The sequence below is a fragment of the Passer domesticus genome, chromosome 8 (genome assembly GCF_036417665.1).
Source record: "Passer domesticus isolate bPasDom1 chromosome 8, bPasDom1.hap1, whole genome shotgun sequence".
NCBI classification, from domain to species: domain Eukaryota; kingdom Metazoa; phylum Chordata; class Aves; order Passeriformes; family Passeridae; genus Passer; species Passer domesticus.
The window spans coordinates 42,333,522-42,350,626 of record NC_087481.1 but is presented as its reverse complement, the minus strand read 5'-3'; the positions used below and the strand labels follow the sequence as shown (position 1 = coordinate 42,350,626).

General features: G+C 37.0%; 1 protein-coding gene across 1 annotated transcript in view; it reads right to left on the bottom strand.

The window, feature by feature from the left end:
- The window catches only part of HECTD2 (HECT domain E3 ubiquitin protein ligase 2), a 79,486-nt gene that overhangs the window by 35,682 nt on the left and 26,699 nt on the right, over positions 1–17,105 (bottom strand). Inside the window, exons 19-26 of the mRNA XM_064430836.1 lie at positions 16,380–16,495; positions 15,641–15,784; positions 8,652–13,609; positions 6,761–6,803; positions 5,089–5,194; positions 3,641–3,733; positions 942–1,164; positions 61–332 (exon numbers count right to left, since the gene is read on the bottom strand). Of these exons, the coding sequence (XP_064286906.1) occupies positions 13,489–13,609; positions 15,641–15,784; positions 16,380–16,495 (381 nt within the window). The 3' untranslated portion in view covers positions 61–332; positions 942–1,164; positions 3,641–3,733; ... (1 more) ...; positions 6,761–6,803; positions 8,652–13,488. The remainder of the gene's footprint in view (positions 1–60; positions 333–941; positions 1,165–3,640; positions 3,734–5,088; positions 5,195–6,760; positions 6,804–8,651; positions 13,610–15,640; positions 15,785–16,379; positions 16,496–17,105) is intronic.

Genomic DNA, 17,105 nt, shown 5'->3' with positions numbered 1-17,105 from the left:
AACATAAACTCTGGTTTCTTTTGCTTCATTCCCCATCTCTTTGCAAGCTGCTGTGCTCACCTTTATGAGAAGTGTCTGCAATGAGACATGACAGTGAGAGTATTGGAAGGGTGCTCAAGAATAGTCTGAAATAGCGTTTTTGCTTGCCTGAAGCATGCCTGTGATTGCCAAGTCATGCTCACACACTAATACTAACAAGAGCCTTGTTACTGAGAGGGCAGGCTGATAGCCTTGGCACAAGAAGCTGTTCCTTCAGCTGCAAATCCAGTCCAGCTCACAAACAGGCTTTGGCTCCATCCTGGAGAAGCAATGCTGGGTCCCTCCTCTGTGGACTGTTACCAGAAGACTGGTAAGAGCATAAACAAGGGAAATTATCTCCTTCTCAAAATCAGCAATTTCACCCTTGAAGAAGAGACAGTTCACCTTTAACAAAGCTAAATTATATAAAGGTAAATTAAACTATAGTTTCATTTGAACAGTTTTGTGAAACTGTAGGACTGGGACAGCCCTCTGCCAGGAGAAAGCTCCTGCTGATGGGGCCAAAGCCCACAAACCCAGCTTTAGAGAGCGAGTGCCAGACACCAGGTTACTCTAAGTAGTCTGATGTCCACAATGCACAAATCACACGCACAAATTGCAGCATTAAGTGAAAGCTCTACTGTGCTTCAAGAATGCATTACATTTAAAAGGTAGAGGTAAATAGGTGGTGAATTGGAATTAGATAAAGAAAACATTTAACAGTGGTTAAAAAATTGATAATGCAAGACTGTGTATGTTCTTGCAGAGGAAACACTTTCAGGGTTTTTAAGAACAGATTTTTTTTTTTTTTTACATCCTAAAGTGTCAGTGGTCTTTTGGGCAAACACTCCATCAGACTGAAGTGAGGATTTATGTGGGGATAAAGCCTTAGGGGCAGAGTCCTGCCCAGTGTGAACTTGCACCTTTAGAGGAGGCTCCTTGCGCCTTTTGGAGGATGGCTCTGCTTGTTTGAATAGATTTCTTTCTGCTAATACTCTGAATCACAGCTCTTGGTGCTGACAATATACATGACTCCAGCAAGCTCTCCACATATCTCTGTGCCAGCCTATCAACAGCATTTCTTGCCTTGGACTGACTCAAAGTTCTTCAACAACTTTAGAGAACAACTGGCAAACACCTCATCTCCTATTGAAACAGAGGGAAAAACAGCAACAGATCAAGTGAGTAGGGGACAAACACCCAACTATTTCAGAATAAATTAAAAAAAAACAGTTAGATTGGAAGAGTAGTCTCTTTTTGTTGTTGTCTTTGAAGTATTTCCCAAATGTGATTGTGATGAAGTTAAAGGTGATGAATTATACAAACTCATGTTGAGACACCAACACAAACACCCACCTGCAGAAATTGCAAAGGTTAAACATTCTAGACAATGATTTACTTTATTAATTCACCCTCATCATTCCAAACTAAACATTCAAAAATGGCCAACAGTTTTGCAAGAGAGTCTTTGTAAGGAAGGCACTGCCTGCAGATCCGTGCCAGGTCTGTACCCCCTGCAGCAGCCACATCCTCGGGGCAACTGCACCCCGTGATGCAGAGTCCTGCAAGGGCATGGATGGTCAAACTCACCTCAGGCACAATTTCATCTACACCAGGGGAGTTATACTGCAATGTGAGTAGGCACAGTTAAGCCCAAACACAGAATTTGAGCAGCTAATTTATGATACTATTAATTCTCAAATGAACAGGATGCATGTAAAAATGTTTAAATGTATGCTGCATAAATACCCATGGGAAACAGACACAAAAGTGCTCATGCTGTTTTTCTTTTTTCTTCATAGTATATTCAGAACCACAGTGTTCCTGCAGCTGATTATGGTCTCTCCCACAGATTGGAGAGCTATAAGCCCATTTCAATCTACTTTCCTCATCTTGACAAAAATCAGTTCACAAAAAAAATGAGAAGTTCCTTGAGAAATATGCATAATATTTGGTGCAATAGCTCTTCAAGGCAGAGGGGAAAACCTACAGGAATGCTATTTACCTGAAAACAAACACCTCCTCAATTAAAACTGAAAGTATTTGTGTTTCAAGGATTTATAAGAAGTAACTTAATAATAAGGCAATTTAGGAATATACAGAGGGGATAACAGCCTTCTATGGTTTTGGCATGCTCTGTGTTTTACACAAACATTTGCAAAACATCCAAATTTGATAAAGGGGAGAAGTATTAGAAAATAAAGATTGAAATATGTCTTTTCATTGTGCAGATTGCAATTCTATGCACAAAGTTATGATTTCCATAAATAAGGAATGATGAAGTTGTTAAGTTTGGGGAACATATTTTGTAAACCACTGAGTATATAAATAGTTGTATTAAAGTCTTTGCCAATCAAGTTGTCAAACTGAAATTCCTACAGTCAAAACTTGAGTTCTGTAATGACAGCATTTTTACAAGTTGGTAAGTATGGGATTCATCCAAAGCCTTCTGCAATCAGTGAACATTTTCATGGGCTTGAATAAGTACTTTAACAGGATATGCTCCATAATGCAAATGACACAGCATTCTCAACACCTATCTCTGCAAAACTGCTCAAAGCTTTATAATAAAAATGGATTATTTTCAGCTTAAAATTTTTCAGCATATTAAAAATTCAAAGTCTCATTTTGGCTCCAAATGCATAGTTTTCAAGATAGTAGTTTTCAAAGCTTTCTGTATTTCATTTACCCACATGAAAAAAACCCAGCTAATGAGTAGAACAGAGAACCAAAAATCATGAAATCCAGGTTGGGTTCAAATCTAAATATGATTTTGTGCAAAACAGTCAAAACAGTTCAGTGATGGAATTTCAAAGTGCCATAGGCATACTCTCCTCCAGCACTTGAAAGCAAAGATTTTCTTCTAACAAAATCTGCAAAAAAACAATTAAACTTCTTTTTTCAATTATCTGCAACTCAGTAGAGAGCTTTGCAGAGGAAATAGCCTAGAAAGCATTCATAAATTTTCACAGGGTGGTATGGCTTTTGCAAATACCCACTAAAAAATAATATATACAAATCCCCCCATATGTTATAGAAGTGGAAATTTTAGGATGCCTTAAATCTTGCTTGTTCACACAGAATTACTATGCAGTGTGGGATGTGGACTTGAATATTAAAAAGTAACAGTTAGAATTGGTGATAAGGCCTCTTTCTCTCATAGAAGAAAGACAACTGGCATGAGGAAATAAATCCCACACCTGATGTGAAGGGCGAATGAGTGTGGGATGCAGACGTTCCCTGCCTGCTCCATTTAGAGGCTGCTGAGCTCAAGGCCTGACCCAACACCAGAGCTCCCCAGAGAGAAGGAAGCTACTCCAGAGAAAAGAATCGTTTCAGTGCTTCAGAGTCCGGGCTTGAGGTTTATGAAGGCTTGAAGGCTAAATGCAGCCTGGAGATTGTAGGGCTGATATAGGGATAAAAACATGCAATTTTCAGAGATCTATAATAAAAAAAGAAGTTTGTTCTATGTAATAACTGGACAATTTTCCAGGATGTCTTTCACAGTATTCTCTGTGTTTTCAGCCAACAAAGTATTCCTGGCTTGGTATTTTTGCACATTGCTCAGGAAAATTGCACACTGAGACATGAAACAGAATAGTAATTTAGTTTTTAGACTTACTAGACTTTCCAGAATACTTTCCCATTCTTGGTCCCTTTTGTCCATGGTTCACACCTGGCTTGTGAGTAGGAGGGAGGGTTTCAGGCATCACTCCTGAGCATGATTAATATTTAGTTCAGCTAACAAATCATAAGATTTACAGGAAACAAAGATTATTATAAAATCACACTATCTTAGAAGGGCTTTGGTTGAAAAGGACCTCAAAAATCATCTATTTCCAAACTCTTTGACATGGGCAGGGACACCTTCCACTAGACCAGGTTACTCACAGCCCTATTTAGCCCAGTCTTGGACATCTCCAGGGATGGGGAGCACACAATTTCTCTTGGCATCCTGTTCTAATATCTCACCACCTTCACAGTGAAGAATTTCTCCCCAATATCTAATCTAACCTTCCCTATCTCAGCTTAAGGCCAATTCCTCTTGTCCTATCACCTCATACCTTTGTAAAAGGTCCCTCTCCAGCTGCCTTGTAGCCCCTCAGGTACTGTAAGGTGCTGTAAGGTCTCCCTGGCACCCTCTCTGCTCCAGGCTGAACAGCCCCAACCCTCTCAGCCTGTCTTCATAGGAAAGGTGCTCCAGACTTGAGATCAGCTTAGTGGCCCTACTTTGGACTTGCTCCTACAGGTCAATGTCCTTGTCTTGGGACCCTCACACCTGGACAAAGTACTCCAGGGGCAGTCCCAAGATAAATCAAAATAAAAGTGCAGTGGGGGTATTTTATTTTCCTGATGTGAGGAAGTAGAAGGCCATGGTTCCCACTGAGGCAGAAATGAAGCTTTTATTCCACTTGGAGATGTTTAATAAGAGCAACTGCAGAAGTTAAAAGCTCATGCAGCACTCATGACAGTGGGAGAACCCTGTTCTCTCAGAGTGACTCAGGGTGCTCACCTGGAGGAGGAGAGGACCAGCCTCCTTCTGCCTGATTCAAACCACAGATTTAGGAACTCAAGGGTTACCAACAACAAAAATTAAGTCCTGCCTTCAGAATGCCAATTCCACCCCCCCCCCCCACCCCCACCATTGGTAAATGCTCTGACCACCTGAGTGTTGAATGGGAACAGATGGAAAAGCACGACACCTTCCTCACTTTGTAAATAAGATATTTCTCCCCATAAAGCTCATTAGTTGAAATTAGCCATTAAATTTTATCAGCAATTGTGGATCAAATGGAAACCTCCAGTAGGGTCTGAATGCACAAGAGATAATTACTATAGGTTTGAATAGCTGCAAGCATGAATCACCCTGTAGCTGTAGTTTATGGATTCTCAATTTATCAAATGTAATTTCTGACATACATTGTACATATATCTGTATTTCTTACTGCAAAAATCAGACACCTTTGCTACAAAAGTAAGTCATTGGTGAAATAAGCACATATACTACTAGCTACATGTAATAAGGAAGGTCAGGAGCAGTTACAAAGTAGAACATTGCCCTAGAGTTACCTCGGTGTCTAGTTTCCTTCAGCCAAAGCCAGCCTGTGCCCTGCTTATGGGCAGTCTGGGAACGCCACCAACAAATCCACTGAAACAAAATCCAAATCCAAAAAACCTAAAAAAGGCAGAGAGATGGTGGGGTTTTTTTAATAATTATTTTCTTCAAAATAAATGGCTAGTATTTGAGCTACTAATCCTATCAATTTGGTAACAAACCTACATTGCAAATTTATTTGCTCACCTCCACTTATCAATTTCTAGCAAAACCTGTTTGAAAAAGATTGAGAAATCATGAATGGAATACAGAGCCAAGATACTGGTGAGCTTCAGCTGTGATCTAGCCTTCACTGGCTGAGTGACACAAACAAGTGGCAATGACTTCAAAGTGAAAAACTGGGAAGCATTCAGAGCTGAAGGGAAGGGCTGAAGCTGGCTTGCTGCACTGCCAGACTTTGCTGCAGCCTCTCTGCTGCCTCAGCAAACAAGGTCTCCCACCAGCATTGATCAGGCTGGCTTAAAACCAGGTCCCTCTAGACAGACTTGAGACAAATACTGGTAAACTCTTCAGCTTTCTACATATTGTTGAAAAGGCTGGGATGTCATATGGTCCAAGACAAGCCTTGGCTTCTTTTTCACTTCCTAAGTGGGGCTCATTTGCTCAACTCTGACATTCAGTGCAGGAGAAACCCACTACTAACAGAAATTAGGTAAGCATGGGCTATAACAGGGTCAGTAGAGAAAAAAGCAAACATCCCCAAGGTAATTCAAATAATAAGCTAGTGGCAACAAAAAGGAAGAGCAGATTGAGTTACAACGACTGATCTGAAGCTTGTGGGGTTATCCCTCAGGGATTTTTGTTCCAGGATATCTTCAATATGTAGTGTCTGTCTAGCTCCTCAAAAATGAGAGAACAGCACAGCAATTCTCTCCACTTCCCTCTCCCACCACCTCAAACCCATTGTTTTTAATCTGCCTTTCTTTTTCTCCTTAAGAGGCAGAGACACATTTACAAGTTGCACCCTAGAGACAGAAGTCATCATCCTTTTGCAGCAGCTTTATCTATGTGTTCTTCCTTAATATTAGAATCACTTTGATTTATGAAGATGTGCTGCAAATAGAGGACTGACATCGCATCTAGCTAGGATAAGGACAGACAAGCCAAATAACTCATGAGTGCAAGCGACAACTCAGTTCTAAAATGCCTGTTAAATTCCCTTAAGTTACCCAGTGTTTTGAGAAAATACAAAATAAAATCTGATACCTAGGGAAGAAAAAACAAAAATCCTAGAAAAAATGGTCACAAATAGCCAACAGGATGATTTTCTAATCTAGGAAAATTCAAAGTGAAAGCCTCTATTTCTTTATCATTCTACAATTACATATCTACTGTATTATGAATGACAGCAGATCTTGAACATGGTGAAAGGCAGCAGAACTATACGAAGAATGCAGATTGTTGCTATAAGTAATGACAGGAGAAATTAATCAAGGATTGGTTGTGCTGCATGAAAGTAGCAATTTCATCTTCCCTGTACACCTACAAGTATGAAAATGTTAACTGAATGTATGATTAAGCACAGCAGCTGTGCTTATGTCACATAGAATTAATAAGCCTTACTAATAAAGCCAGCAACAAATAAATTGAGAAGAAATTCAAAGGTAAAATATAAAGTGAGACTACCTTTGCACCATAAAATAGAAAAGCCTTGATGCATTGAGGTGCCCTGAAGAGGGAAGAGAAACACAGAAAGGCCATTTTTTCTTTTGAACAATGATGTGAAAAATGATGCAAACAATTATACCTTCAGATCCCCAGCTGCAGTGTACCCACTGCCAACAGTTACAGATGAAAACCATACACAACTACAGCTACAACAAGAGGATGTAAACAAAGAGATAAAAAAATTCCTATACTATCACTTTCATGTCAAAACCTATTCCTAACATCTCCCGTGCTTTTGTTACATGCCTACAGCAGTTTACACAAAAACAACCAGGGAATGAGGAACAGAAGACACAGCTGTTGTGGCTGCCTCAACACCTTTGATTATAAGATGGTATTTTATGTTTAAAATCTGGTACAGGAAAAGAAAACAGTTTCTAAACTAATTTCATTGAGATTTTAGTTCTGTACCTGAGAGTTCTTGGCCAACATTATATACAGACTGCTGAAAAAACTTCCCTTTTTAAAATGAAGAATTAAGGGGTATCTAATTGTCAGTATAAGAAATACATTAAAACACTCTCCATAAGGGTTTGAAGCCCCTCACCAGTAGAAACTGGGCCAGCATGCACTGGGAGACAATCAATAGGAAGAAAGCAAACATCCCCCTGGTAATTCAAACACAGCTTGGTTGCAATACTCCAGGAGATTGCAGCCCCTATCTGGCAACTAACAAAGCAATGTAAACAATTATTAACTTGGAATCCTTTTCACATTTTGCAGTAATTTCCAGTAGCACAAGCTACTGGAAAGAGAGTTTTCACCTTCCAGCATGTGCCATTTGATGTAACAGCTTAATGCACTTCCAACCAATGTGCAGAAATATTATATTGAATAGATTCTGGATCCTAAAGCAAAACCACCCGAACCAAAATGCAATGAGCTTGTCTATATGCAACAGGAACAAATGCCTGTTTTTACTTTAAAACTTTCAATTCCAATGAATACTGACTACTTTCAATGTTTGGGAAAACTTTTCTTTCATGATAAAAATTGCCAGAAAAGTTGGAATTTCAAAATAAAAGTTATGAAGAACACTTTATTGACATCAGTAAAATCAGACAACGCAATAAGCGTACACAAGGGTGCATATAGGAAAATAAAAGACTTTAATTTTAGCTTTATCTAACACAATTATTGAATTAAAGAAAAGTATTTTCAGCTCTTAAACTCTCTAAGATATTCTACTCTAGAAATATTTAACCTCATCATTTAAGGAAATAAAATTAGATTTCTGTAACTAAAAAGTGATTCCATTAAAATGCTAAGGAAGTAAATTTCTTCTATTCTGCTACTATGCTCATCTCTATTTTACACAGACCACATTTATCTGCTATGGTTAAATAAATTTTCTATTAATAAAGGTTAAAGAATTAATATGCATTTAATATACAAAACATGTCTTGTGAGGGTGTTCAAGTATCTGAGAAAGATACTTTTCCATCTTGGAATCCAGGAAGAGTTGGCAAAAGATCCCTCTTTAAAGTACTTGAGCAAGATGACAAAATTAAATGCCTTCTCTGCTCAGTGTGGCACACTACCACTAATCAAAGCCAACTATTAAAAGCCCCAAGCACTACACAGTCTTTGGAAACCAGCATTGTGAGGTTCATAAATTCACCAGAAGACAACCAAAACCAAGATCCACATATTTGAGTTTAAACCCTGTGGCTTTCAAAAATGGCTGTGCTTTCGCTACTTTATATCCTGCTGGATTAATTTTTCCAGAGGACAAAATACAGTTCTTGACTTCCACAGTACTGCTACTGACACAAAACAAATAGCAAAAAAAATTCATGTTCTAGCTCTCCACTAGAGCAGAGATTGAATGTACACTGAGTAAACTCACCCCTTGACAAGTTGTTTGAATTACATAATGTAGCCTCAGATAGTTCTATTCTGGTAATGCCAGTGGAGGCTGGATTGTTATTATCCATAGTATGGCAACAGCCAGAGATCCTGGTGAGAAGATAACTAAAGACTCTGTGAGAGCAGATTCATCTCTCCTGGTTAATAGAAATCATGTTATAGAGTTAAAGCAGCAAATAAACAAGAAGCCCTTAAATTAAACCTGAACATCATATATCTACAGAATCTAGAACGGCTAGAAAATACTACATCAAAAAGTAAAACTCTCACTCACTGTAAGTGCCAAATCATTAAACTGATCCCAAAAAGAAAAATAGTAAATGAAACCTTGCTGTAGTAGAACACAAAACACACAGGACATTAATTGATATATCATTTCATTATGCATAAATGTATTACTTAACTCTATTATTAACTCTAGTACTGCAGAAGAGTCCAGAACTGAACTTAGTTTGCCCAACTTATGTGAACTTTTCCCACCTTTCCAGAGTCTAATGAGCAACTGCATCACCACATCACCAGAAAAAAATCTCTCCATCTTCCTTGACCTGTTGTGTTTTACATAAAGGCATTGGGGTTCAAATAATTCAGTGAGAATTTAATTAACAATTTGAAAGGTGCAGATCACTGGGGGCCATTTTTGCTCATTAATTTAACAACAAAACCTACTTCACTATTAATTAGAACACTTCTAACACAAGTGAAACAGCTGTGGCAGACCAGGCCACCTCATTATTTTCTTATACACATGAATATTTAAAAGTGCAAGGAACTTCAACAACACACAGACCAGTACAGACCCTTAAAAAAAAAAAAAAGAAATAGGCTGAAAAATTACTTGACCTAAACAAATTTATTCGAAGAAAACAACTAGGGGCTCTAGGAAAAAAAAACATATAACTGTCTGACAGTCAGGACATGAAACCAGAGGCTTTGAGGGACCTTTTAGATATTTTCATTCTTTCAAGAAGGAGCTGTAAAAGAATATTAAATACCACAGCTACGAAGATTAACAATGGGTATAACATTTGCTTTTGAAGGAAGTCAACCAGTATCAACACCAACTGCTACTACATAGAAGGAATCTCACCACTTTGGGCCAAAAAATCAAAAGCAAATACAGAATTTCAATTTGAAGCCCTAGTGCCAGCCTTCTGATCCCTAGCTGAAACAAGATAAGGCAAGCCAGGTGTTTTAACCTCTTTCCAAATAGCAGTCTTGAGGGCATTGACTGGTCAGAGATCAGGTATAACCAATCTCCTGTCTGAGGTTTTGGCAGAGTCTTTCATTGGTCCCAAAACCACAGTAGGAACTCCAATGAAAAGAGAGGACACCTTCAAAACCCAGCACTAGATCCAAGAAGCTGCTTCTCCTTTCTCCATATTTGTTTGCTGTAAGTAAATTTATATTTGCTGACTTTGCAAATTTGCGATTATTTGTGATATAAATTTTTAAGACATTAACATTATGTGCATTTATAATATCTACTGTGAGCTAAGAGGAAAGTCTGACCTCTAATTAAATTGTTTCAATCTTCATCTTTGCTGCCATCTGTAGGTAACTTGAGTGGTACAAAGGTAACTGCTCCGTCATCAGGACCTGTGTCCATGAGAAAGCACGATGTTCTTGTTACCTGTCCATCCTGATTTTAGTGTTCAAATTAGGCAGAAAAATGTACAACAGCTTGTGGCTTTGCACCTCCAAGTAATCCTGCAACTGAGGTAGTTCAAAAACAAAGGAAAATTTAGTTAGAATAACAGAATCATAGAATGGTTTGGGTTGGAAGGGGCCTTAGAGATCACACAGTTCCAATCCCCGGCCCTGGGCAGGGATGCCATTCACTAGACCAGGTTCCTCAGGGCTCCATTCAGCCTGGCCTTGAATACTCCCAGAGGCATCCACAACTTCTCTGGACAACCTGTTCCCGTGCCTCTCCAACCTCTGAATAAAGAACTTCTTTCACCATCTCATCTAAACTTACCCTTTCAGTTTAAAACCATTTCTCCTTGTCCTGCTGCTATCTCCCCAGAGAAAAAGTCCCTCTCCCTCCTTTTTCATGAACCCCCTTCACGTACTGGAAGGCTGCAATTGCATGTTCCCAAAGCCTTCTCTTCTCCACATGGAAAAACCCCAGTTGTTGGATCCATGATGAGGATCCATGCTATTTTACAGCATTATTACACCATGGGATGCACCAGAACACCTGTAATTTTGACTGTAAATATGAAATATAAGTCTTGGTGTATGTTTGGTTGTTGGAACATAGTTTCTTCTCAGTGAGCTATGCAATGTTTTAGGAGAACTGTTATGGTAAAGAAAACTTCTCAAGAGAAAAATAAACCAAAAGCAGAGAGGCTGATCATAATTTTAAACCCATTATGACCAATTTTGGAAATCTGAAATTATACAAGTGAGGTCAGCATTTGAAATATTTGATTTAATGACTGGACAATTTTGATACATAAAAATAGATACTTAGTAGTGAACAAGTTTATACAAACAAGATTTTTTTTGTACAGTACAAAACAATGATGGAGATAAAAAAAGATTTGCTGGGTTACAGGGCAAGACACAAGAACAAAACACCATTGAATAAATTTTTTAAAATTATCAGAGGCTTATTTCATAAATACAGTGTAATGCTTTCATTTAACAAATACAAAATTTACTATTTAATTTATCAACATCAGGAAATATATAAAATGTCTTTGAATGACAATCTGATTTAAAAACTGATGCAAATACAATAGCATTTTTAGAATTCTGAGGTAATATTACACATTATCTCAAAAAAAGCTTCAATAAATAAAACTGAACAAAAGGCAAAGTGCAATTCAGTGAAAAGGAGAAAAGATAAAGCTTTTATTTTAACAATAGTAGATAAATAGTTATTAAAAGCAGGTTTAAGCCTTAAAAAAATATTTTGGCTAATGTGCCATGTTTTCAGATAAACTCTATAGCTATTTATTCATAAGCTCACCTTTCATGAATCCAATTCAACAGACGAAAGGCAGTAGGTCTTTGTTTCCAGGTTTCCTACTTACATCCACATTCAGGTGTTAGAAATTTAACATTGCTTGCGGCTATCTAGTTCATTCAGTGCAACAGTGAAAGCTTAATTTATTTCTCAACATCTGAAATGCTGCAAGTTAAAATTTATTTTAAAATGTCCATTTGGGAGATATAATGTAAAAATGCAGAATTTTTCAGTGCTGCTTTTAGCACACTTTGTGCTAACTAGTATAGTTCCAGGCTAAAGCTAATGGAAATTTTATTACTAGTTTCAAAGACAGCACTATGAATACAGTGTCAAATATTCTAAAATATCCTAATATTTATCTCTGCCTTAATAAAACAGTAAAATCACCAGTAACTTTTCTAGGAGAAATAAAAAAAAAATAATTTTACTCTTAGCTATTGAAGAATATCCAGAACAGCTTTGAAAGCATGAATTAGACAGATTAATTTGTTGATCATCAGTAAATCTGTTGATTGTATGTAAATAATACAGAGAAAGAAAGAAGACTAATATAGTATTTGAGTGCAGACACTACAAGATAGATGTGCATCCATGCCCCAGCAGAAGTCAATGGGGAAAGCTGACAAATTAGATGCCAAAGTGTCTCAAGTGATCTGGGCCTTATTCAGCTGAAAGAAAAATCTACAGAACACACAGTAGCTGTTCATATTTAAAACTACTACACTGCATGCTGCTAAATTCTTTCCACTTAATGAATAAAACCCAGACTTACAATTACTTCAGTATTTTAGAACCGTTTCTTCCCCAGCTGCTAATTTACTAACTCAGAGCAGACATACCAAGAATGCCTTTCACAGAGTTTGTGCAATGAAAAATACAAAACATTTTTAAATGCTGGTCTCCAAGTTAATGAAAGTTGCAACATTCTTCAGAAATGTTATTGTATTCACTTTCATCACAGCTTATTTAAGACTTTCAACAAAGTTGCTGCAAAAAAATGATGCCGTGATAGACTATATCAGTTTTCCACAGGTTGTGGATATAATTCTCTTCCTAAAGCATTTCACCAGATGTGGAATTTATTTTAAATATCTAGTTTTGTTTACTATAATGCTACAGTAGATCTGGCTAGTTTGCTGTTAAGAATGAACATACAAATTCCTTAATACTCGTAGCTTGAACTTGAATCCCCTCAAGCTGAAAAAATACCTTTTAACACTCTAGTACAGTCAAGTGTAAAAGCTGAATATACAACATCTAAAACCTCTTATTCATAAAAAATAATTTTTTAGCAGTAAATGGCACTATCAAAACCCTATTTCTTCACAGGCAGTTATTTACATACTTCTTAGACAGTTGGTTTCACCAAGCAGGAAAACCAGAAGAATAAAACTACATACATTTTATAAAGACTAAAATTCCTATTTGCCTTTGTGAAAAAAAAAAAGGCTACATGCTGATGTTATATTTTTGCTGCCACTGGGATTAACCAATAGAGAAATATTCTGTATATTTTCTCCCAGTAGGATACCTTGATGTAAAGAATTATGATTAAAGTGCTATTAAGAAAAGCCTAACACTTGGGAATTGTCTTAGCTGGGTTTTGTTTATCAAACAGATGAGCTTTTTGTACAAAGAGAACTACTTTCTGTGACAAAGCAAGCAGCAAATGTATTGCCATTCAGGAAAAAACCATACACTTTCTATTTAATTAAAAAAAATATCTAAATGCGATAAAACTGGCACAGTATCAAGAGACATGACAATGAAAAGCTTAAAGGCACAATCAGAAGAGTGTGGATGCTACATAAAAATGCTGTTCTTGGAGTATTTAATCTTATTCCAGACCAAACCCCTCTGCATTTGAAATTCCAATTATTAACTTTTGCTTCAGTTCCTTCTTGTTCTTGTAAGGAGGGAGACAAAGCTGGTTGAAGCACGTATGGGCCACAGGTAACCTAAAATAATTTAAAAAACACCCAGCAAAACATATTTAAGAATAATGCCATAGAATCAGAATGCTGCCAATTGCCTACACATTCTTGGTTAAACATTTCTTAAATAAGAAATCCTACAAAAGAAACATTTATCCCAATGTTGGTTCAAGTTCTGTTGTGGTCGAAAGTACTTCAGATGAGTTTGTTGCCTGGAACAGCCTCCTACCTTTTTTTTTTTCCCATGTTGGAAACATCTTCCAGATTTTGGAAGCTCCAGAGTTTGGAAACTCCAGGTACTACACGAGTTCTTTAAACACAAAATCTGGGTATAGTAAGAATCTACAACATGGAAAAGTAAGGTGGGTCCTGCAGTAGGTACAGCCACACCTAGAAGAACCACAGTTCTGTGTCTGTGAGGATACAGAACTCAGGGTTCAGCCTGGTAAAACAGGTCCTTACAACTTCAGTGGGGAGCTCTGAAGGACTGACAAATGCTGGAAAAATAGCAGTTCACAAATTCTGGTCTCAGCTATACCAACACTTCAGTTCCAAGCTTCTTCTGAGAGAGAGCTTGAATATATCTATTGCAGATATGGCTAAGGAATGCCTGACTGAAACACTGGAAACTTTGTTTCTCACTAGAATGGATTCATTTGATGAGCCACAGGTAATAAAAAGCTACAGAACTTCTTGTCATTTAAATTCTCAAGTGACATGGAGGACACACCTGAGGATATATACTTGTCCTACAGCTGATAACTTGGCAGGGAGACAGGAGAAAGGCAATGAGCTGAAGCTCAACCTGCCATCTGAAAAACACTCTGTAAAATGTACTACAGTTGGACACACACATTTTATTATGTGACTCAAAAGCCCTCTAGGTCTCTCTTAATTTCATCCTTCAGACTTTTGAATGGCGCCAACTTGGCCTCTGATCATTGGCAAACATCCTCAAAAGTGGATGAAACCCCCAGATCTAGAAACTCAAGTTACTTTTCCCCTCCCTGCCCTTTAAATAATCAGCAAAGATCTGTTAATTGGACTGGAGTCATGGCTTCAGAATTTGGAAAGTTGAGAAGCTTTTATTAAATTTGCCAATTTTTATTGCTATTACATTACTTGATCCTATTGTGTGAGCAATATGATGGTGGTGTCTACATTTATTCCTTTGCAGGCAGTGTGACAGCAACAATTATCTTCCAAAAAATGGACCTACAGCAGTTTAAAATGCACACTATTTCAAAACACACGTTCTCATTTCAAGAAAAAGAACAATTTACAGAAGGAACATAAAGAGTGATTCAATGTTGACTGATTATTCTTCATTTTTCATCTGATCTTCATGTTCCTTTAATGTTACTGGAACCACTTATTATCTCATTGAGAAAAGCATTAGAAATATCACAGTAAGGAGATAAATTTAATTTAAAACAACCTCAAAATTTATTATGTTTATGCCTTTAGATCAGCTTTTCACAGAAAAGCCAGCAAAATTCAGACATTGAAAAATATAGCTCCATTTAAGTATTTTGATCACTCTAAGTGTTTGAGAAATCTAGGTGAAGCCAGTAATTACTGCTTCACAGTGAGCTCCAGAGCAGCAAGTTTTTCTATACAGCTTTCAAATTATTTAAACTGACTTTCCCCAGTCTTAAGAATGAAAAAAATATTAACTGGCTTGCTATAAATAATGCCATCAAACTCAAAAAATTCAGAAAAAATCATGGTAGTTCAAGGTATATTTTCATTAGGTCAGCTGTCATGTTAGGAATGATTAAATAAATAATTTATTTGAATTGAAAACATGTAAACAATCCCTATAAATAATTACCAGCCTCAAATGTAAACACTGACTGGAAAAACAATTTCCTTGTTTTTTAAATTTATGCAATAAAAAATGGGTATAACATTTTGAAGGCAAACGAAAAGAGCCAATGCAGTTTTTTCCTTGCACATTTGTTTGCTCTTCTGTAAAAAGACATTCAAGAGCAATAAGGGCTCTTGGGAAAAAATTTAATGAAAAAAATTTAAAAAGCCCAAAACATTACTTACCAATTAGTGGATGTTTCACTCCTTGAAATCTTGAAATTCAGATCAGCCATTCCTCCCACAGGTACTCTATCACTTCCTGTAGCAAAATGCAGTAGCTTCTTTTGAAGATCCAGAGAAAATCCAAGTACTACATCCCAGAAGTATCTATGCTCGGGGCAGAGGGAGAAGGAAAAGTTGCAAGATGTGACATCATAAAAAAATAGCACGAAGATGATAATAAGTACAAGTAGTACATGATGAATATCACTTACTGAGAGTTTAATTAATATAGTCTATAGGACATCAGCAGTACTCCAATGTACAAGGTTAAATTCCCAAGGAATTGACAAGTACAATATTTTATTAATTTTGGAATGATGTCTTGCCAAATGATGCCCCAACCCACTTATCTACACAAATATAAATGCCTTCTACTCGCTAATAGAAATGTCCTTAGTATCAAAAAGAATTGAGTAAAAAAATTTTTTAGAAGATTGGGTAGTAAAAATACTGAGACTTCATAGACTTCATACTACTCCACATCAATGTGGTTATAATCTTTTAAGGATATTCAGTAAGCACATACCATTAAGGATCTAATTCTTCCTACTTATGACAATTTAGTAGTGTCTTTGTCTTATTTAGAAATAGGTTTCTAAAACTTCAGTCATTCTCAGGTTATCCTTGAAGAGAATACTGCTGGTAGATTAACATTCCATGGCATTTTAAACTCAGTAATTAGAATAAAACCCAGGCCTACCGTATAGTCAGATCAGTTTTTTGGTAGCCCTCATACTGGGTACTTCTCTGTAAAGCAGACATGTCCAGTTCAGGACTGCCACAGACAAGAATTTCAACCTCCTCTGGACGAAGTAACTGCCAAAAATCGAGGGCAAAATATTTAACTTTTAAAAAAAGATGAGAAATGATGCTACTAGATTAATTTTTTGTCATTACAGAAAAAATAACAGAAAATCATTCAACCTAAGTGTCTAACTTGGATACATACCGATTTTAGAAAAATTAATCCCTCAGCACTTTGAACAATCTCTTACTGCCACATATATTAGAAAGTTAATTACAGGATAACACAATATTTCAGCATATTATGTTCTTGGTTTCTTTATAATTCTTATGTTTATTACACTGACTTGCCTACGATGTGATCAGACTACAAATGGGTCAGGAAGAAAATTAAGTTTGTACAAATGGAAATCTGAGGGAGGGTCTTGATGTCAATTTTGATTTCAACTTCCATTTCATTCGCATTGACAATCCCAGCATGAGTATCTGAGCAGCAGAGGCTGACAGAACTTGACTCTCAGTTGTACACACTACTGTGCAAAGCAAATACTTCTAACAATAAACCATGTTCAATATCCACTAAACTTACACCTGCAGAACCCATTTATTCATTTACTACAACATCATCAAGTTGCATGGAAATATGCTATGGCATTTCAATGGATTCTCACTGTCTTTCCAG